The 21,689-nt window shown below is 42.5% G+C and overlaps 1 protein-coding gene across 4 annotated transcripts in view; it reads right to left on the reverse strand.

The window, feature by feature from the left end:
- FBXL17 (F-box and leucine rich repeat protein 17) overlaps nucleotides 1-21,689 on the reverse strand; it is a 513,866-nt gene that overhangs the window by 72,456 nt on the left and 419,721 nt on the right. For 2 of the 4 annotated variants that reach the window (XM_060416080.1, XM_060416077.1), the window contains one exon: nucleotides 968-21,592. The exons of the other annotated variants lie outside the window; for them this stretch is intronic. In XM_060416080.1, coding sequence (XP_060272063.1) covers nucleotides 21,537-21,592 — 56 coding nt within the window. In that variant the 3' untranslated portion in view covers nucleotides 968-21,536. Of the gene's footprint in view, nucleotides 1-967; nucleotides 21,593-21,689 lie in introns of those variants that run through there. 4 annotated transcript variants of the gene reach the window in all.

Genomic DNA, 21,689 nt, shown 5'->3' on the forward strand with positions numbered 1-21,689 from the left:
AGCCGGCTCTTGCCGTGGGTGCTAAACAGCCGGGAGCGACAGGCAGAGCTGCCGGGGTGAACGGCCCAAAACTCCCATTTCTGCACCAGCCAGGGGTCAAGGCGGCTGGGTCGGCCTCCTGTGAACCCGGAGGGGCCCAGAACCAACGGGGCATCACATTCACAACCTCACCACGAAGCAGGGCAACGGAGAGGTGAGACGAGAAGAAACCAAGCACGGGCCAGAGACGAGGCTGAGACCCGCGGTCACGACCGAGGATGGTGGAGAGGGACGCGCCCTCCCTGACTCGATGAAGACGACCCCTTCTCAGAGATGCCGGGGCCACCCAGACTTGACACTGAAATAAAACATTCGCTTCCTCTCCCCTCTCCTGCTGTCCCCACTGCTCCTCCCTCCACCTCCTGCTTTCCAGGGAGACAAAGGCACGTGACTCGAGCGGACTTGTCCCGGACTCGCCGAGTTCTGACTCAGTTTCAGTATCTGCCGCGCACCTGTTCCTGCAAAGCTCACACTGCCTGTGACCGCGCAGGTGGGCCAGTTCTGCTGGGGACTTCAAAGGTTGCGGCAGATGCTCGGAGCATCACCAGGCAGGTTCTGAGCAAGGAGGCCTGCACCGGCTTCCTCACACAGGTACCCAGTGAGAGCAGGGATGACAGGGGGAAGGCATGTTTTCCCTTTAGCCTGTGGGACATTTTATTTCCCAAATGGGTTGAGGTCAGACAGAAACACCACGAGGCACGCTGAATCTGAGTGTGGAAGGTCGGCAGTGTGTGCTCAGGGCTCCGGAGTCACTAATATGTATGAAAGTCCGCAGGACTATTTCACCATGTAATACATTACAACGTCGGAAAAATCAATGTCCTAGGGCACACAAAGATGAATACAGAGCTTTTCAATTATCTTTTTTTTTTTCTAAAAATATTTCTCTTTTCAAACGGATTCAAAAGGCAATATGATACTGTTTTCATTTTTCGTTAAGATGTTGAGTCTATGCAAGGATCTCAACCGGTTCAATCCCACTGGGTAATGGCCCACTGGGCAAAAGCGGTATAGACCCCTGAAAACACAGTAGGTTAATAAAACTCTCCCTGAGAGCTCAATGAATGAAGATGAGGTACCTTCGGCAAATTGACTTGTCTGCTTAACAGTCTAGCTGCACCCAACTCAAGACTGACATGGTCTTTTTTTTTTTTTTAAACCAAGGTCTTCTGTCAGTAAGTACCTGGATCACAGCATTGTTTTAAAATAAAATTTCCTGTCACATTCACATCTTGGGAAATCTAACAGAAGCAATCCTAAAAGCCCAGCTTCTTCGCATTCAGTCAAATAAGAAACTCGAGTTGGTGTAATACCACAGACAGAAACCTAACTTTCAATCTCAGTTACCCAAAGGCTCAAGGTCATCTGCCACCTTCGAAAAGCTAGCCCTGCACAAAGATGATGGAGTACCGAGAACAGCCTTGGAGACTTCCCAATTTCTTAGGGGGCAGAAAGGAAGATTCTAGTGGGACACAGAGCGTCCGTTCTGTGTTTCAGCACACCACTGTTTTATCTCATGCCCGAAGCACTCCCTGCTAGTGTTAATAAGGTGTGTAGAGAAGGCTTGGTGGGCCTGTGACAGCGGCAAAGCCCTTTGTCCAAACAAAATTTCACAAGAAAAGCCACAATACGGAAACTACAAGCGGAGCACCTCCGTGCAAGTTGCGTTGGGGGTGGGAGGAGCAGGAAGCAAGGAGGTGGGGTCTAAACGGCGCTGCAGCACAAAAGATGTTTGATCAGTACTTGTGAGAAGACTAAATGACCTATCATTTCAGGACAGGACAGACTGGCCTGCTCTGAGATCCCACGGCGTGTTTCACCTCAAACACACCCTGCTCGTGCTTGCCTCTCGGGCCGATGGTGGCGTTTTCATCTTCATTCTGGCCTTGGTAAACAGGCCCCTGGAACCAGGGGAGGACTGGTCTGGAACTAGGGGAGGACTGGGTTGTTTGAGCCATGAGCAAATGGAGATTTATTAAGCCTCTGATTCCTCCTGTTTCTTTCTACGTGTCCTCTTAACTCCCAGGTACCTAGCAATTATATTTCCCCAGCTGCCTGGTGCATTGACAAAGAGTGTCTGCTCCTGAGCATCCTCCAAACCCTGACAACTAGTCCTCCTTTGTCAGAAAATCCACTGTCAACAGCTCAGTATTCTACTGCTGAGAACAGGCCTCCTTTTCAGATCTCTATATTATTGCTACAGTGAAGGAAAATGCCTTGTTTTAAGCTGGAAAGAGTTAAGGTTCTTTCTGACAACACTAAAGTACTTGATATGCTACGTTTATTTTCAAGGACACAGGATTCTTAATATCCATTCTTTCATTGATTCATTCAACAGAAATTTATTGAGCGCCTACTCTGTGGGAAGCACTGTCCTTGACATTGGGGTATAACGATGAATAAGACAGATAAATTCTCCTCCTCCATGGCGGGACTGTTCCGGTGGGAGAAGTCGAACATGCAAACAAATAAAGGAACAAGAATACATGAAGAAGGCAAGATAGTGATGAGCGTGCTGACAAAAGTAAACGGGGCGGGCTGATACAGTTGAGGGCCTGGGACAGAGGGCTCTTCTGGACGGGATAACCAGAGGAGGTGACATCTGAGTCGTGAGATGAGACTTGAGAAAGCGTTCCCCTGAGACTTCAGTTTGCATGTAGCCTCCACCAGAAAGTACCAAAAATATGAAGGGACTACACAAAACACCTTTCTGTTGGCTGCACTGATGTGGCTTAGTTTCCGCTAAAAGCTAAGCTCCATGGTGGAGAGTCACATACATTGCTAATCAGGTACGAGAAGTCATCTTAGAGAAGTATTTATCACACGGAACTGGGTAGAATATTCCAGAGGGCATCCGGGTATCTGCATAGTGCTTCATGTCAAATTAATAATCATTAATTAAGGGTTAGCGTATTCAAAATAAGCAGGATTGATTAAAAAAAATAAGCAGTCAGGTCAGGACTTAACTGTCTATAAAACTTTCAAGCAGACAAGGTTGGTTCTCGAGGCGGCCCTAGTCTCCTAGAATTCTCTTTTCATCATATTCACCGCCAGTGTACCTGGCATCTACATACTTTACAGCTTAGCAATTCTGGATTTAACTAAGTAATGAAAGGATCTGTCCTGAAAAGAAGCTGAGGAACCCTCCTTTTAACCTAAAAGCAATTTCACCAGATGATCTGTTTTAAATTGAGTAAACCATCCATCACAAAACTCTTGAAACCAATTTAAGAATTCAACAAAACTCCTTGTGCCTAATAACACCTTGCTCAGCTGCAGAGGAAAGCTACAAAGATAATACGTGAAAGAGAGCAATTCTGAAATCTTTGCATTTTCTGATTTGTGTTACAGTATAATACAATGAAAGAAATGCTTTTGACCCTGTCAAGTGGAACCTCAAGGACAAAGATTTTATCGTTTCTTTTCCTGGAAAATTGATGTAAAGATTCAATTTACTTTGGAGTGTCCAAGTGCTTCAGCAACTGAGGAGGAAAAAAAAGATTGATTTTTCATATGGATGTTATGTAATTAAGTTCTAATTTGATAAAAGAACTGATCAAAAAGTGGTGGCCATTCTAAAACGTTCCTCCTTGCCAAACAATTACCTGTAATGCTTTCAGAAAGAAAACTCTCAAGTATATTTTCCTCTATGTATATAACTCAGGTGCTGTGTTTCCATACTAATGTTTATATCTATAACACACATGTATACAAATGCTGGAGATATATATATATCCATAAGATATATAGATCCATAGGATACATAAGATATCCATAAATATATCTTATGGATATATTCATATCTTATGGATACATATCTTATAAGATACATCTTATGGATGTATCTCCATCTTATAGATATATCTATATCTTATGGCTATATCTCCGTCTTATGGATACATCTCCATCTTACGGATGTATCTCCATCTTATGGACATATCTGCACCTTATGGACATATATCTTATCCCTCCGCTTGTGTGTCTATGTCCTCTGAGCTTGTCACACACAGCCGCTTGTTGCAGCTGTGCAGTACAGATCTGTGAAGAACCTGAGACCCCACTGCGAGCGTGCTCGGACCCCAGAGCACGCCTGGGCAGCACACGGTGCTGGTTGAAGATACTGAGGAATCAGCTCCCCAGAAGCAGCCCTTGGCCAACAAGAGAAAGGCAAAGGTTGGCAAATACCTCATTTTCCTCTCTCCTTGAGGAGACAACTCAGGCAACTTCTCTGTCATCTCCCAGAAGCCCTCCAAGGGGCCCAGGCCCCAACGGCCCCTGCAGTCACGTGCTCATAAGTGCACCCTCTCAGGGATTTCTCGCCCTGCCCTGTCTCCATCCGTGACTCTCATCCCCACTCCCCGAGACAGCCTCTTAGATATTTTATTCAAATCTTTGCCTCAAAAGTCTACATCTGGGGAATTACAACCTCAAGTAATCTACATCTCAAATATATAAAGAGACTATTAATGATAAAGGATAGGTCCAGCCCCCTAATTTTTTTCTTGCATTTCTTATAACACCTACACTCAGCGCTTTGTACATAAAATGTTAATGATGATGGGGAAAGCGTGTCCTCTGCGTCATGCACTGGGCCCTACTTTCTACCCCACTGACTCTCTCCAAGGCCCTGTGAGGGAGGTTATTACTAAAGGTAGAGACTTTATTTCATCACTCACTGCTCATAAGGAGTAAAACATTCCTAATTTATTCTGAAGCAGAAACAAACACTACCACTACTATGCCCTCTGCTTGCCTCCCTTCATATGACTACCTTTTTAATGATGATGATGATAATAATAAAGGAGAGACGTTTATTTTTTTCTCTAAAACACACAGGCTGTTATTATTCCATCTTAACTTTACTGTGAAGCCTCAGGTCATACAATAGTATCTAAAACATATCAGGCACTCATTAAATACCTGTTGCATAAAACCAATTTTACACAAGATGTAAGAGTTACTAGAAGAAGCACAAGCTGGAATCAAGATTGCCGGGAGAAATACCAACAACCTCAGATATGCAGGTGACACCACCCTTATGGCAGAAAGTGAAGAGGAACTAAAAAGCCTCTTGATGAAAGTGAAAGAGGAGCGTAAAAAAGTTGGCTTAAAGCTCAACATTCAGAAAAAGAAGATCATGGCATCTGGTCCCATCACTTCATGGGAAATAGACGGGAAAACAGTGGAAACAGTGTCAGACTGTATTATTTTGTGCTCCAAAATCACTGCAGATGGTGACTGCAGCCATGAAATTAAAAGACATTTACTCCTTCGAAGAAGAGTTATGACCAACCTAGATAGCATATTCAAAAGCAGAGACATTACTTTGCCAACAAAGGTCCATCTAGTCAAGGCTATGGTTTTTCCAGTGGTCATGAATGGATGTGAGAGTTGGACTGTGAATAAAGCTGAGCTCGAAGAATTGATGCTTTTGAACTGTGGTGTTGGAGAAGACTCTTGAGAGTCCCTTGGACTGCAAGGAGATCCAAGCAGTCCATTCTGAAGGAGATCAGCCCTGGGATTTCTTTCAAAGGAATGATGCTAAAGCTGAAACTCCAGTACTTTGGCCACCTCATGCGAAGAGTTGACTCATTGGAAAAGACTCTGATGCTGGGAGAGATTGGGGGCAGGAGGAGAAGGGGACGACAGAGGATGAGATGGCTGGATGGCATCACGGACTGGATGGACATGAGTCTGAGTGAACTCCGGGTGTTGGTGATGGACAGGGAGGCCTGGCGTGCTGCGATTCATGGGATTGCAAAGAGTCAGACATGACTGAGCGACTGAACTGAACTGAACTGAACTGAAGAGTCACTTAGAAAGGTAAGCAACTTGTCAATGGTTCTGCTGTAAATGACAGAGAGGATTCCAGAGTTTAAGCTCTTAATCCCCCACTATACCGGAAGATGAGGAGTGGGGAGTACACTTAATATTTATTTGCTCTGGATTGTGGAGAGATAAAGAACTATGGGGGTTGCTAGTACATTTGCTGTCACATCAAAAAAAAGAATCTGCATTGTTTGCATCTTCATTTACCGTTCACAGAGCTCGCCTGGTGGCTCAGATGGTAGAGAATCTGCCCGTAGTACAGCAGACCTAGGTTCGATCCCTGGGTTGAGAAGGTCCCCGGGAGGAGGGCATGGCAACCCACTCCAGTATTCTTGCCTGGAGAATCCCATGGACAGAGGAGCCTGGCGGGCTACAGTCCACGGGGTCACAAAGAGTCAGACACGACTGAGCGACTTCACTTACTGTTTACAGTCATAACTCCTCTGGCCCCCTGCGTCCTTTCCTGCTCTTCCTCCTTGCATCTTATGAATAAGTAAATTCATGTGCCTCCCTTGGATATGGAGAGACTATTCCAGTGTGTAATTTGGTGATTAATGTGTCATGATCTCTGGTCAATGTCTTACTGTCTAACAGCCACCTCTCAAGTCAAAGGAAGCAGAATAACTAGCCTATTCGAGTTACGTACAGAAGTCTCTCCTTTATTGTTACCATGAGTGAGGCAGGTAGACAGGACAGTCGTGGCAATATTTTTTCTACTTCAAAATAAATTAGGAACATTTGGTACTTTTAAGAAAAAAATTTTCTTCAGTTACTAATGCTGAAAAAGGTCAGTTTTCATTCCAATTCCAAAGAAAGGCAATGCCAAAGAATGCTCAAACTACCGCACAATTGCACTCATCTCACATGCTAGTAAAGTAATGCTCAAAATTCTCCAAGCCAGGCTTCCGCATTACGTGAACTGTGAACTCCCTGATGTTCAAGCTGGTTTTAGAAAAGGCAGAGGAACCAGAGATCAAGTTGCCAACATCCGCTGGATCATGGAAAAAGCAAGAGAGTTCCAGAAAAACATCTATTTCTGTTTTATTGACTATGCCAAAGCCTTTGACTGTGTGGATCACAATAAACTGTGGAAAATTTTGAAAGAGATGGGAATACAGACCACCTGACCTGCCTCTTGAGAAACCTATATGCAGGTCAGGAAGCAACAGTTAGAACTGGACATGGAACAACAGACTGGTTCCAAATAGGAAAAGGAGTGCGTCAAGGCTGTATATTGTCACCCTGCTTATTTAACTTCTACGCAGAGTACATCATGAGAAACGCTGGGCTGGAAGAAACATAAGCTGGAATCAAGATTGCCGGGAGAAATATCAATAACCTCAGATATGCAGATGACTCCACCCTTATGGCAGAAAGTGAAGAGGAACTCAAAAGCCTCTTGATGAAGTGAAAGAGGAGAGTGAAAAAGTTGGCTTAAAGCTCAACATTCAGAAAACGAAGATCATGGCATCTGGTCCCATCACTTCATGGCAAATAGATGGGGAAACAGTGGAAACAGTGTCAAGACTTTATTTTGGGGGGCTCCAAAATCACTGCAGATGGTGACTGCAGCCATGAAATTAAAAGACACTTACTCCTTGGAAGGAAAGTTATGACCAACCTAGATAGTATATTCAAAAGCAGAGACATTACTTTGCCGACTAAGGTCCATCTAATCAAGGCTATGGTTTTTCCTGTGGTCATGTATGGATGTGAGAGTTGGACTGTGAAGAAGGCTGAGTGCTGAAGAATTGATGCTTTTGAACTGTGGTGTTGGAGAAGACTCTAGAGAGTTCCTTGGACTGCAAGGAGATCCAACCAGTGCGTTCTGAAGGAGATCAGCCCTGGGATTTCTTTCGAAGGAATGATGCTAAAGCTGAAACTCCAGTACTTTGGCCACCTCATGGGAAGAGTTGACTCATTGGAAAAGACTCTGAGGCTGGGAGGGATTGGGGGCAGGAGGAGAAGGAGACGACAGAGGATGAGATGGCTGGATGGCATCACGGACTGGATGGACATGAGTCTGAGTGAACTCCGGGTGTTGGTGATGGACAGGGAGGCCTGGGGTGCTGCGACTCATGGGGTCACAAAGAGTCGGACATGACTGAGCAACTGAACTGAACTGAATGAACATTTTGAGTTGTCTGTAACTGACTTCTCCTCTCTGATAAGTTAATGGAGAACTGGACACCTAGTTATTTTTGTTGAACTACTGACTTGAATTTTGTTTGAAAACAAAGCACAATAAAGTAACTGATGAAACATTTAAAGAAAATACAGCAATAACAAATAAGTGTACCTAAAAATGATAATTGTAAATTACACAGATGAATAAGCCATGTAAAAAATATGTTAAACTTTGTCATCTATAGAACTAGCCTTCAGTGGTTATATAAAATGATGGTCTCTAAGTCCACTGACTTTTAATAAAAAGACATCACATAGAAAAACAAATGCTAAGTCAATTTCTCTTCAAATATTTAAAATGTTAAAGGTTAATCTACGTTGGTGAATTAGCCATGACAGAGTGAAATGTAAATCACACACAGCCTCTAATAATGACTGTAACATTATGGAATAACAACATTATATAATAGCAATATTTAAATAACGGTTCCGAGTCACATTGCATGCTGTCAGCAATTAGCCATATGAGGAAACAATGCAACGGTAACTCCTACTGCACAGTTATGTTACCCGAGATTTCAAAGAAGAGCAAGCAAGTAAGTATGGCTCTTTACAAAGCGTTAAAGTCTTTGATTCTTGAGCATCCCATCTGCCCAACAGCTAAGAACAATCACTTCCTTTTATACAAAAGATTATGAGCCAAATGTGAAAACTGAAACATACAGAAAAGACTTTCTTCAGTTAATAAGCTCTCATAAGACTTTAACTATAAACACATAATGATTCTCTAGTAAATAAAACTGGATATAAAAGAGCATATCATCTATCACAAGGTTATGTTTTTCTCTAACACAGTAATTTTCTTCTGAAGGAAAGATTCTTTAATTTCAAAGTAGTATGCTTCAAGGGGAGGAAAAGCCCCTCAGTCTTTTGATACCCAACATAATGAACTCCTCTTCTTGACACACGCTGATTGGTATTCTGCCTGTATTCCAAGAAGTTAAGGCACAGGAATAACAGATTGCACTTGACCTTTTTTCATATCATGTTAGCAATTACTCTTTTCAATTCACCTGTTCTTACAACTGACCTCGTTTGGCATGGAGATATTCAATATCCAAATATTTTAAGGATGGTAGATAATATCACAAAATGATTAATTTCTTACCATCCACCTACAGAGCCTTTAAAAATATTAAAGCTGCCTTGGGAAAAGAAGCTCTTGGAGAGTTCCTCTCAACCATAATAAAGGAAATTCTAAACAATAATTAATATGAGAAAATATGATTGCTCTTTGAGCACTGGTGAAGGAAACGTGAGTATACGTTAAGATTTGGTAAAGAGAAGCAGCACGTAGAAACACATAAAGAGAAAACAGGGCTCCTATGGGGCCCACTCAAGCTCCAAGGAAAGCTTTTCACGAAGATTAAAGAGGCAGTGGGAAAAAAAGGCTTTGACTAGCTTTTCAGGAAAATACATATACAGTACCAATCCATCACACCCTTGGTTGTGAAACATTTATTCTTTTAAACCTTTATTTACTTAAGTGAGTTTAGCTCTAGGATTCTTTCTAAGAGACAAAAAGCTACTTTGATTTTTTTTTAAAGTTAGCAAAGATGACCTCCCCCAAAATACCTGCCAGATATTCCTTTTGAAGAGGTTATATTGCATTTAGAAACATCACATTTTTCACTTTACATACAGAAACTCCACAATTACTATTGCTTTTAAATGACCTTACATACTCAGATTTAAGGAAAACATATAGCTTGCATACTTAGTTCACTGATCAATAGCTTCAAAATTTTATTTCTGGGGAAGAGACAAGAGTCTGAAGTGAAAGAGGTAGTGGTTTTAACAGGATTAATTCCTAACATATTATTACCATAAGAGCAAGACACATGTATCCCTAATCTTCCCAGTAAGGTTCTTGCATCTGTTACGTAGCTGTAGGCCCGCCTGTGATTGCACAGTCATCACTGTAGGTTCGTGCAGCCGGTTTGTAGAAAACCTGCTCTTAAAACAGAAGTTATGTATTTCCTAATTATCTCTCTGGAAGAAGCATTTTTTGCTAAAGCAGATTTCCGGAGCGCCCCCCCCCCACCCCCGCCCCCAAACATACATTGGCGCTAGGAGAGAGAAAACAATCTCTCCCCTCATACAGGACTGACTAGTCTAAGGCTCTCCATCTCTGCACTGCCATTTACCATTTACCTTTCTTTCCATAGTTCAGCAGAGGGGAAATAACACAAGGCAATGAAAGGTGAACTCTCTCTGCCTCAAAGGGACCTGCCACAGTGGTGGTGAAAAGAAACCCCCTGTCAATATTGAAGACTGTTTAGACTAAACAGACACAATAGGGGAAAAGTCTTCAGAGAAAAATTCATTTTTAAATGGCTTGCCCTTTTATTTCCTTTGGGGCGGGGTGGAGGATATGGAGCCAAATGCTTTTGAAAGCCTAAATCTAATTATTCTGTGGTTTCCAATTTTTCCTGATGCTTCGTTTCCTTCTCTAGTCTCATTACTTAAAATGAGCCACATTTGTTTGGCATTATTAAATCTGATAAATTAACCTAAATGCAATAAAATTACTTTTACTACTACTTAGAGGGAAAACATATTAAATTATTATAAAAATAATATATAACTATGAGAAGGTATATAAGTGTATATGTGTCTGCTAGCAAAAATAAAAATATTAAAAAAAATGTTTTTTTTCTGAATTCTAAATGCTTCAGCAGATTTTCTTGGATTTTACTCTCAATCTAAAATGTTGATTTATTTGCAAAACAGAAATAGACTCACAAACACAGAAAACAAACACAGTGACCAAAGGGGAAAAGAAAGCAGGGGAGCAGGGTTCAATTTGGAGTTTGGGAGTAACATACACTCACTGTTATGGTGGCGCCAGTGGTAAGGACAGGGGGTGAGATGGTTGGATGGCATCACTGACTCAATGGACATGAGTTTGAGCAAGCTCAGGGAGGTGGTGATGGACAGGGAAGCCTGGCATGCAGCGGTTCATGGGGTCGCAAGGAGTCGGACATGGCTGAGCGACTGAACTGAACTGAACTGAACGGGAAAGAACCCACCTGCCAGTGCAGGAGACTTAAGAGATGTGGGTTCGATCCCCGGGTCGGGAAGATCCCCCAGAGGAGGAAATGGCACCCCACTCCAGCATTCTTGCCTGGAGAATCCCATGGACAGAGGAGCCTGGCAGGCTACAGTCCACAGGGTCACAGAGAGTAGGACACGACTGACGCGATTTAGCATGCGCCCACACACATGTATATGGTTGCCTCATTTTGCTGTACACCTGAAATTAACACATTTTAAATCAACTACCTTTTAATAATAAAGATATTTTTAAAATTAAAAAAACAGAATGTTATGAACATGGCAAAAAGTCAAAAACAGCAGTTGTAATCAGGTATCTGTGGAACACAATGATGCTAAGAAACACTTGCCAATATCATTACAGGGCCCCATAATTCTTACAGAGCTTTGCGGGAGGAGTCACAGAAACGATGCAGGAAAGTGACTTGTTGCCTTGTTCCATCTCCTCCCCCATCTGTGTATACAAAGGCAAAGAGTTTCCGTGGAGACCACCCCCCAGAGGACAAAGTCCAGGGTGAAGGAAGGATGGGAGTTGGCAGCTGTGAAATTTTTACTCCCTATTTCTCTACATTTCCATATCTATAAAGTCTGGATTTATATGTATTCTCCCTGAAAATAATGCTCTAGGAAATGGCAACCCACTCCAGTACTCTTGCCTAGAGAATCCCAAGGACGAAGGAGCCTGGTGGGCTACAGTGCACAGGGTCGCAAAGAGTCGGACACGACTGAGCACCTTCACTTTCACAATTTCACATAAATTCCAGAAGAAAATCCCATCTATCAGCAAAGTCCGTTTATCCCACCACCAAAATACACCTTGAATCCGCTCACCTCTGTCCATCCCCATGGCCACTGCCGACTGTCCTTGGACCACAGCAGTGGTCACCTTTCCGCCACACTGCCCCCAGCCCCAGTCCACTCTGCGCACAGCAGCCAAAGTAAGTTAAAACAAACATTCTTCTGATCACTTTCCTCTGCCTAACATTCTCTGTTGGCTTCCCGCTGCATCTGGGGTGTCAGTAACAGCTGAGTGCACTGCCCACACAGGACACTGTACGTGCCTGTCGGACTTCCTCTTGCGTATTCACCCTGTCATCCAGGCTGTGCCGGCCTTCCAGCAGTAACTTCAGCTCACCAGACTTGCCCTCCGCAGGGTCTTTGTGTCTCTTTGCACGGTGTCTTTGTGCCACGCGTTTGTGCCTAGTCCCTTCTAGCCCTTCACGCTGGGGCTGAGGTGTTTCCTTCTAGGGATGGCCTTCTCTGCTAATGCTGAGGCAGGTTGGACCTCTGCTCTGCTCTGTACTGTTCTGGCATTGAGTCTGGCAAATTTCTTTAAGAACTGTTTTATCACTTGGCTTGCTCATGTTTTCATGGACTACTCTCCAGCTGGAACACCCACGGCAAGTAGTAGGAGCGATCACGCGTGTTTACTCCAGGCTGCAGTCCCAGGGCCTCGGACAGCACCCGGCACTATCACTTAATAAGCACTTGTTAAACGCACAAACACAGCAGGAGCGAGGCGAAGAGCAGATGCAGCAGCACCCTAAGTTCTCTCCCACCTCCCTGCACAGGGTTGCCTATTATATACAATTACGTCCTGCTGTGCAGCTACTTCATGCTCGTCTACGAAAGGTGACTGGTTTAGAAAACGAGTACCTCATTGATAATAGAAAGCTATATCCTTTTTTGGGGGGCGGGGAGTTTTATTTACACTAGTTTGTCAATGTTTCCTACCTTGACGTTTTCAAGACTGTACCAGCATCTTGGAATTTACCTCTTTGTATCACCTGGTAGTGCTGGTAAATACGGACATTTTTCCTTGGGGCTCGATATACAGCCTTTGTGAACAACCACTTCTGTTTGAGTTAAACAGCTGGTAGAACTGAGCAGAACAGTAGAACCCAAGTACGCTATGGATAAATACTTCTGAGGCTTCGCCGCCTGCACAGCTAAACAAAAGTCGGTAGTGCTGACTTCAAGCAGAGTCACCTGATACTGCTCTTGCTATGAAATGTCTACGAAGCCAAGGTCTCTTTAGCATTTTTGAGCTTTTTTTTTTTAATTGATTAATTTAAACAGGTATCTTTCTACTTTAATGCAAGGAAGATCTATTTCTACTCCTTGCAAACACTTCATTCTGACATTTCTACTTCAAAGCAGACAGAATCTCTAGAACACTATGTTTAATTAATTTCTGTGAAGGTTTAAGAGCACCACAGGCATGGAATTTTGGATAAATATCTGTCCATGTGCTCACTTCATAACAGGTCACATGCTCACACTTTCCACTCATTAGAAACTCAAACATGAAGTGTTTATCAATGCCAATCCTATTATTATGATCATTCCCCAGCGTTGCTATTATTATGATTATTCCCCAGCGTTGCTATTATTATGATCATTACCCAGTGTTGCAACTCGTTTCTCTTCGGGTCCATCTTCTTGTTACCCAGGTGCCTTTCAAATGAGTGAGCCTCAGAATCCCTGGGTAGAGAGTCCTTGATCCTGTCTGCAGGTTATGGCTCAATAGGTCTGAGGTAGGGCACAGGAACTTGCATTTTTAACAAACGCTGCAGGTGGTCTGGACACTGATGCAAAGGGGCACACGTGCTCAAAGGCACTGACCCAGGCTCTTCTCCTTCAGTTCAGTTCAGTTCAGTCGCTCAGTCGTGTCCGACTCTTTGCGACCCCATGAACTGCAGCACGCCAGGCCTCCCTGTCCATCACCAACTCCCGGAGTTCACTCAGACTCACGTCCATCGAGTCCGTGATGCCATCCAGCCATCTCATCCTCTGTCGTCCCCTTCTCCTCCTGCCCCCAATCCCTCCCAGCATCAGAGTCTTTTCCAATGAGTCAACTCTTCCCATGAGGTGGCCAAAGTACTGGAGCTTCAGCTTTAGCATCATTCCTTCCAAAGAAATCCCAGGGCTGATCTCCTTCAGAATGGACTGGGTGGATCTCCTTGCAGTCCAAGGGACTCTCAAGAGTCTTCTCCAACACCAGGGCTTTTACCGTGTGCTTTTTAAGGTCCCCGTCAGCACTTTGCACACCATCTGGCATATTGTAGGCATTAATAAATTTTCACTGAATGAATTGTTCATGAGATTAGAAAGTTTATTTTATGACTGTATGAAACATCTAATGAAATATTCTCATTGGTATATCTTTTGAATAGTAATAGTAGCTAATGCTGTTTTTTTCCTAAAAGGACCACATTTAAGGAATATGTTTATGTTTAAAACTATCTATGAATACAATGAGATTGAATATTTTAATGACCTCCATGTGGCTAACAGCAGGTGGGATTACTGAGAAGAATACAAAAGAAAAAAACTCTTTACTACTTCAATTCCATTAAATGGTTTGAAATAAAGCGCTGACTGTTGTCTACCCAACTCTCAGTCCTAAATATATTTAATTAAATAAATTTGATTTGTTTTAAAAGCATGAATTAGAGAAGGAAATGGCAACACACTCCAGTATTTTTGCCTGGAGAATCCCATGGACAGAGGAGCCTGGCAGGCTATACAGTCCACGGGGTCGCAAAGAGTCAGACACGACTGAGAGACTAAACCACCACCCAAAGCATTATTATATCTTAACTCACTGAAGACATAAGACAGTCTCTTTTCTCTAATATATGGCAAAAGATTTTCAAAGATCAAAGACAATCTTAAAATATGTGAATAGAATGTGATTTATTTAAAAATAAGAGATATCTGTTAAAAATAAATAAGTTTAAAGAGAAATTGGAAAGAATACCAGAAGGTGGAAACCCAGAAACTATCTCTAAATCAGCATTTAAAATCCGTTACTTTTAAACCTGAAAACTATCACCGCCAAAAGCAAGAAGCCTGCAAAGGATGACACAGAAAGTCTAGCTCAGTGTTGACTGTGGGTATGAACTAGCAATCCTAGGAGCTGAGTTTAAGGGCATGGTTATTGTGAAAGCCGAGCTTAAAGCTCAAAGAGGAAAAACTGCACGGAATCAAAAGACAGGAGGAGGCAGCGGTGATGAAAGGACAGGACCGAGAGTCAGAAGACACGGGCCTGAGGATCAGCAGCGTGACCTTGGCCAAGTCACTTTAAAGAAGACTCCGCTTTCTCATTTGAGGGAAGAAATGAGTCGCCGGCTTACTCTGGGACACACCGCGATCTCCATTCTGAGTGCCTTGTAAATGGCCGACTGTCATTCCTGGATCACCATTACAGAGCCACAGAAATGAGAGAAAGGGATAAAGGGTGACACGGGACTTGGAAGACTCCTACAGTTGCCATTTTATCCACTTTCACCAGCTTGTGCAAAATGTGCCCCCTCACCGATCACTCGGCACACACAGTCTGGGAAGATGCATCACGGTGGCTGACTTACCAACAACGAACAGTCACTCCCATTACACCTAAGATAACGTGACTTAACTTCTCGAGGATTCGTCACATCAGGTTAATTAGAACTCAGAAAAACAGAAATTCTAAAGCCCTTCTGGTTTTCCTAATTATTTCAAATATATAAGGAATCTGTGCTGAGTATACAGACTTTAAACAATATCCCTAACCCTGTGTGCGAGACAGCAAAAGAGACACAGATGTATAGAACAGACTGTTGGTCTCTGTGGCAGAGGGAGAGGGTGGGATGATTTGGGCGAATGGCACTGAAACATGTAAGAAACGAATCGCCAGTCTAGGTTCGATGTAGGGTACAGGATGCTTGGGGCTGGTGCACTGGGATGACCCAGAGAGATGGTGTGGGGAGGGAGGGGGGTTCAGGATGGGGACACGTGTACACCTGTGGCGGATTCATGTTGACGTATGGCAAAACCAATACAGTATTGTAAAGTAAAACAAAGTAAAATAAAAAATAAATAAATAAATAAACAAACAATATCCCATCCCCCAGACAGAGTTCCAACACAGTCTCTGACATGTATCCAATACTATTTTCTTACATTTTACCGTGTTGATTTAATCCTGCTTGGGGTTTTCATCTTGACTTGCTATTCTCCCTTTCGCAAAGTGTAAGGCAGGGTTAAAAGGTAAAAATTGATGATTTATTTCAGGATACAATTCTCCCTAACTGTCTGACTTTGACCATTCCATTTATTTTCATTTGAGAAACTCTGAGAAAACAAAAAGATGGGAATCGGAGAAGAGTAACGGATTTGCACTCTCGCCCCACATGATCAGCTCCATGCCACAAGGAAGACGTCTGGATTCTCAGGGAAGACAAGGGCTGTGGCTGCTCTCAGACTCCAGGGCCTGTGACTGGGCTGCACGCAACCTGGACTCAGGGGTCGAAGCACCACCGTGAGACCCGAAAAACTGCCGATGCGTTAGTGGCTTCTGACATTCTTCTCTCTGACCGACTCAGACTCGCTCCACCTCTTTTACTTTCCATGGCAGATCTAGGCTTTGGGAAAGAATTGCTTTTATTGTAGAATAATAATAACACCAAAGTGAGTTTCGAGGAAGGAAAAGCTATTTCAAATGACATATTTAATCGTGCACTTTGCACTGCAGGTCTCAGTGAGAACAAGTCGCCATTTTTTCAGTCATCCAATATATTAAGTGAGCGTTTTGTATCAACTAAGTGAATCTTTTTCTTAATTTCAAAATAGCCAATATGACAGAATAAATGGACACAATATTCTGATACTCAATCCTTTAAAATTTCTATGCCTACACTGAAGTTATTGAGAAGTTCAGCCAAGCCTTAAACCTTTTTAAGCAGGGTAACTTTGCCAAAGGTGGGTTCTTCTTTCTGAAACTAGTTGCAGCCTCATATTGGTAAAGCTTGCCTTATTATTTTCTTTCCTATTTCGTTTTCTTTCTTTGATTTTCTTCTCTTCTTTCACTACACACTCTGTCTACAGACTGGCTCCAGTTACTGTATCTGAAATGTAGCCTCTAGCACCCGGCCTGGGGGAAGGGGAAGAGGGGAATCCCAGCCACTGCTGGTGAGTGCATTTCAGACAGGCCCCTGACTTTAGGAGTCTTAACAGCTGGAACCTTCATGTATCATATTTCTTATAAAAGCATGAAAATGCACTTTGAACTACTTATATGCATTTTATCACATACTTCAGTGTTCTTTGTCAGTGCATAAGGTTAAAAAGTGCATGAGTGTTAAAAAGCCAGGTACCAAATCTTGGCTTAAAACAGAGCACTGGTATGACTGGACATACAGTGTGCTCTGAAGGTGTGGGTGTCAAGCCAGGTGCTCTGTGAGGCTTATTCCAAGGAGGTTATCACTGTCATCTGTCTACAGAAAAGAATGGTCAGTAGATCAACAAGATGTCTTTTGTTGCACTGTACTTAGTTCACACAAGGTGCTATTTAAATAGAAAGTGGTGTTTTATCTATGTTACTTACATGTCTATTTCCTTTGAGAAGATGCAAGGATGCCTACATTAGACTCTGCCATGTATGAATCGCAGCCTTCAAAACCAAGGACTCTTAAGAGCTGATTTGGAAGTAATTGCCATCATTTTACATTGGCAGACCTTAGCAAATGTATATAAACATTATTGACTTGCCTTAGCTTTTCTGTAAAAACCAAACTAAAACAAACAAAATAATGTTCTTGATTCTCAGCAGAGGCATATGAACACACACACACACATTTCTCTGTCTCTTTCTATATATATACACATACACACACACACCTCTCATTTCAAAATACTGTACGACATCTCTCTTAACAAGTGTTGTCAGTCACAACAGAAGACTTTCCAGTGATTGTTAGGGGTCTTTAAGAAAGAAGGTGATATGTATTCGCATGGTTTGCCTTAAAAACATTTTATACCCTAGGAGTACTTTAGAAGGAATGATACAATAAAAAGAATGTCTTTTTTATTGTATAATTCTATCAAATAGAATTACATATACCACTTTTTCTTCGACACTTTTGAAAGATGTAACCGTGTAAGCTGGCATAAAGGGCCACTTTCCATTTACGAAGCCAAAGAAGAATGCTCAGTAACATATCTGAGCTGAAATGCCAGCACCAGTTTGTCCAATAGGTTTTTAAAATCTCATTCTGTAAATCAGACTGAACAGGGGAAGAAGCTAGGGAGGGGAAGCTGAAGTTGTATCACTGCAGCAACTGTGGGGGGCAGCGGGTTGGGGGCAGGACACAGGGTACCACATGCCACCTGCTAATCAATTAGGAGACCTGTTTGTAAGCTCAAGAAATCCTGGAGGCTCTGGGGCTGTAGACACCGCTATAGTCAAGAGTCAAGTAATACAGAAAAATTTAATTGGGAATTCTCGTTTGAACTTAAAGCAGTCACTTATATTATTAACACCCATATGTTACTAATACTATGGTTCACACCAGCCACTTTGCTGTACGCCATCTGCTCAAAAAAAGTCTTATTTCTTTATCACTACTGTACATGTGACTGCTGTTTAAAAAGCTGCATTGATATTTTTCCTTTTAGTTTGCATTAACTGCACTACTGGATGAGTCTGAGAATGAACCTGATTTTTCAAATGCAGTATTTTATAATCTCTCATTAAGATATTCAGTAGCTTCGGTGTTTATGTAACTATTTTACACTCTTAAATTTGCTCATGTTCTTAATACTGAAAACATCAATGTATAAATCCTTTCCTTGTTTCATGTAACAAGATTATTCAACCTATTGTTGAATGGGGTCAGAGAAGCTTGTAAGTCATTTAATTTACTATTTATTTCCTCTAAAATCATTCCTGGAGGCTGGGAGTCCTCTGAGGATTGCTGCTTTCCTTCTGCCTCTGGCTAACTACCCCTCCTCCCCCGTGCCACCCTCTACCTTGGAAGATCTAACAAGTATTCTTTTGTCCTGCTCTCCTGAATTCGGAACTATTGATGACTTGACATGAGAAGGCTGACTGATGTGTTACACAAAGGCCCCGATGTAGGTGAAGTCTCGAGATGTGCTAAGAAGCCCATTATTTTCACAGCACAGTCATCTGCCTGTGAATTTTCTGCAAACATTTCCAAGGGACAAGACACGAGAGCCTCCATTCCTGTTTTGTGTTGACTTCTGACCGAACACTGGACCAGTAAATCCCATGTGTAAATATGAGGCTGGGTGGCAAGACCACTCTCCTAAATATTTCACAGTGGTAAACTCTCCAGGTTATAAATTACAAGAGAAATAAGATGATCACCTTTCCCGACCATGAACTTGTATTGAACACTTACTTTTGTATTATATTAAGCAGGCTATCAGGAATTTAGCAGTGCACAGAAACTCAAAGAGGAACAAAAACTGGACTAAACAATTCATCACTGCAGATTACCATGGGTAAGAAAAACAGCTGAGAAAAAATACAACAGCCTATGTGAGCATATGAAAATGTTTAAGTTTTTTTAAAAAAACAAGATAAAACTTGGGTAACAAATAAGTCCTATTATTTTAGGCAAAAATGCCATGTTCTCATAAACATAAAACAGCATGAATTAACTTAGAGATTAAAAAAAAATTACATGATGTCTATGAAACATCCCATATCATCAGAACATAAATAGGCTAAGATACTCAGTCACCAGTTGGTGAAGCGGAGATGTCTATCAGCCCCATCTTATTCAATCTATTGTGTGCAGTGATTCTCAGAGAGCAGAATAAAGCGCTCGGAAGCCAGTGTTAGGCTGATTTTCATCTTCTGGGAAACTCCACTTAACAGCTCTGAATGTCATTAACAGCCTGTGAGACAGTCACTCAAGGGCTGCTGCCGTAGGCTGACGTGGGAGCTTTCAAAATGCACACACACAAAAGCAGCTCATGGTTATAGATCTTTTTTCAGAATAAATCCAGTGGCCGAGGTCCTGAAAAGCTCACTCTGACCTCCCAGAGCACTTCTCGTCCGTCTCTCCTAATTGTGAGATGGATTTTTGTCGGCAGGCAATAATACTGTAAGCCCCTTGAAGGGGGAAAACGTCCCTGTATTTCTTTCTCTCCTGTGGCACCTTGTGTATTTCTAAGCTAGCGGCAGGCGTGCAATAAATAGATGTTGAACTGAATCACAGCACGCGATCACATACTTGTCCCCATCAGCAGAAGCCCATACCCCGCTCCCTGCGATACTGAGATTGCAGGGGTCACTGGCGGCACTCTGCCTAATGGTGTACTGACTGACAGGGTAGAAAATCAAATCAAGAAGGCCGGCACGACCTTTGAGTTGGGCAGACAGAGTGCGCACTCACCGCAGCAACAAGGTCAAGATCAAAGTGACGAATGTCCAACCTTTCGGACAGGGCGAGGGACCTGGCCGGCCACATCTGATTATCTGTGCAATTCTGTCAGCATCACCTGTGAGCAGTACGTGGGCTAAAGGCAAACAATGAGAGAGGAGCCCAAATAACACAACCCCGGACCACCGCAAATTCACCGGGCTGAAGAAGTGCGCTTGACAACAGGCTTCTGGTGGATTACGCAAGCCTGCCGGGGAGACAGGAAAACAACTGCCTCATGGTGACCCAAAATGGGATTAACATAAGCCGGATGAGTGTTAGAAAGTCTTTAAAGAACCCAGTGAAGTATCATTCAAAATGATACAGCCAAGCTGTTAAAAAAAAAAAAATAGTTCTGGGAAAACAGAGAAGCTTAGATGAATCTGGTTATCAGTAATCAGGAAATGAGACAGCTCCTACTGAGAAAAACTGTGAGAAAACATGATTCCAGCCATCAAAGTCACTAGTGTCTATGAGTCTAGGGTGGAAAGGGTTGTTAGTCACTTAGCTGTCTGTTACCTACATCAGCCTTCACAAATGGTGGTCAGATCATTCACAACACTAAAGACAAAGTAAAGACACTGTATGTAAATATGTATCTAAATGATTTTTACTTTTAAAAGCAACCTCACTTTCAGCTATTAAAAAGCTCCTTTGATTCTGAGAGAGACAGTCAGTGGGTGGCTAAGGCACTGCAATTTCCATCTGCTTAGTCGTGATATATTAGTCCAATCTCCAGAGGGCTTCAACTTGGCTCCCTCCATATGCTACCCATATGTTATATTACCATAAACATATCTTCTAGAAAACAGCCATATGCTTCACTTTTATACCCGAATAATAGTGGCCCTTCCTTATCCTTCGGTTGTTATCTCTTCTGTGGGTTGTGAAATATTTATTGGAGCTATATATGAAAAGGAATATTTTCAAATCAGTGGAATATAATCTCTGTCATGCATAGCCCTGCATTTCTATGATCTACAAACTTCTTTCCTGTAATACTAAAATTCCCAAGCTTGAATATCCAAGATAAGAATCACTATTTACACTTAGGTCAAACATAATTTAGCTTGAATTTTAATGCATCTTCCCAGCCAGTGCTCCCAAGTATGATCTGGAAGTGGAGGCTCCTCCTCTGTTGATGAATGAGTCAGGGATGGTCATCATCAGCCCCGTGATACCAGCAACAGTTCCTGGTTACAGAGTTCAGATGACGTGTGAGTACTGTGCTATGAGACGTTGCGTGTCACTTTTCACTTCGCCTACAAGTAAAGTGTAGAGAAAAATGGGGCAATGTTGTTTATAGCTCTATTATTTTCAGGTTGCTCTCACTGCAATTTCCAGTTATCACTATGGTGA

Source organism: Ovis aries, chromosome 5 (assembly GCF_016772045.2).
Source record: "Ovis aries strain OAR_USU_Benz2616 breed Rambouillet chromosome 5, ARS-UI_Ramb_v3.0, whole genome shotgun sequence".
Lineage (NCBI taxonomy): Eukaryota > Metazoa > Chordata > Mammalia > Artiodactyla > Bovidae > Ovis > Ovis aries.